At 55.7% G+C, this 1,211-nt stretch overlaps 1 protein-coding gene across 1 annotated transcript in view; it reads left to right on the top strand.

Annotated features, from left to right (window-relative positions):
• Positions 1 to 1,035: 1,035 nt before the first annotated feature.
• CUNH17orf53 (chromosome unknown C17orf53 homolog) overlaps positions 1,036 to 1,211 on the top strand; it is a 2,469-nt gene continuing 2,293 nt past the window's right edge. Inside the window, exon 1 of the mRNA XM_021383619.1 lies at positions 1,036 to 1,193. Within this exon, the coding sequence (XP_021239294.1) occupies positions 1,036 to 1,193 (158 nt within the window). The remainder of the gene's footprint in view (positions 1,194 to 1,211) is intronic.

A 1,211-nucleotide genomic window follows, 5' to 3' on the forward strand; every position in this document is an offset into this window, starting at 1 on the left:
GTGTGCATGGACACGTGTGTGTGCATTGACACAGGTGTGCCCGTTCACATGTATGTGTGTTGACATGCGTGCGCACTGACACGCATGTGCATGGACACGGGTGTGCCCGTTAACATGCCTGTGCATGGTGTGCCCATCCACATGCGTGTGCACAGACATGTGTGCACAGTGACATGCGTGTGCATAGATGCGTGTGAGCCCATTACTGGTCTGCATGGATACATGTACATCCACTGACATGTGTGCCCACTCACATGCATGTGCACTGATGTGTGCGTGCAATGATGTGCGTGTGCAACAATGCGTGCCTGTGCATGGACACACGTGTGCGTGCAATAGCACATGTATGTAGGGGTATGCGCATCTCATGATTCATCAGTGTGTTATAACATGTGTGTGCTGATGTACGTGTGTCACGTGGTGACGTGTGAGTGTGCAAGGATGGGTATGCATGCAGCAATGCGCGTCTGCAGGAACATGTATACGTGCACCAATGTGTGTATGGAGTGACATGCGTGTGCAATGACCTGTGGTTGCAATAACATGTGTGTCTATAGTCACGTGTGTGTGCAAACATGTGTGCATTGCCATACGTGTGCATGCAGTGACCCATAAGTGCATGATGGTGCATGCATTTACACGTCCACGTGCATTGATGTGAGCATGTGCAACAATACGTGCGTGCAATGACACGCGTGTGCACTAACATCGGAGCCCGCAAATACAGATGTATGCAGCGAGGCGAGCTCTCACGCACACACACGCACAAACCTGCCACGACACGAGCGCGCCCCACGCACCCCCGGCCCCACCCGCGTGCGCGTGCCCGTGCACTTCGCCCCACGCACACGTGCGCGCGCGCGGCGCTCCCGCGAGGCGCCGCGTCCCCTTTAAGAGCGGCGGCGCGGGCGGATTTCTGCCCTCTGACGCGCGGGGCCTTAAAGGGGCCGCGCGGTGACACGGGGCTGCGCCACGGTGCGGGCGTGTACGTGGATGCGTGAGTATGCGCTAACACGTGTGCGCCCGTTAACACGCATGCGCAGTCACATGTATGTGTGCATTGACATGTATGTGTGCACGGACACGTGTGTGTGCATTGACACGTATGTGTGCATTGACACGTATATGTGCATGGACACGTATGCGTGCATGGACACGTATGTGTGCATGGACATGTATGTGTGCATTGACACGTATGTGTGCATGGACAC

This window comes from Numida meleagris, unplaced genomic scaffold, assembly GCF_002078875.1.
Source record: "Numida meleagris isolate 19003 breed g44 Domestic line unplaced genomic scaffold, NumMel1.0 unplaced_Scaffold447, whole genome shotgun sequence".
NCBI classification, from domain to species: domain Eukaryota; kingdom Metazoa; phylum Chordata; class Aves; order Galliformes; family Numididae; genus Numida; species Numida meleagris.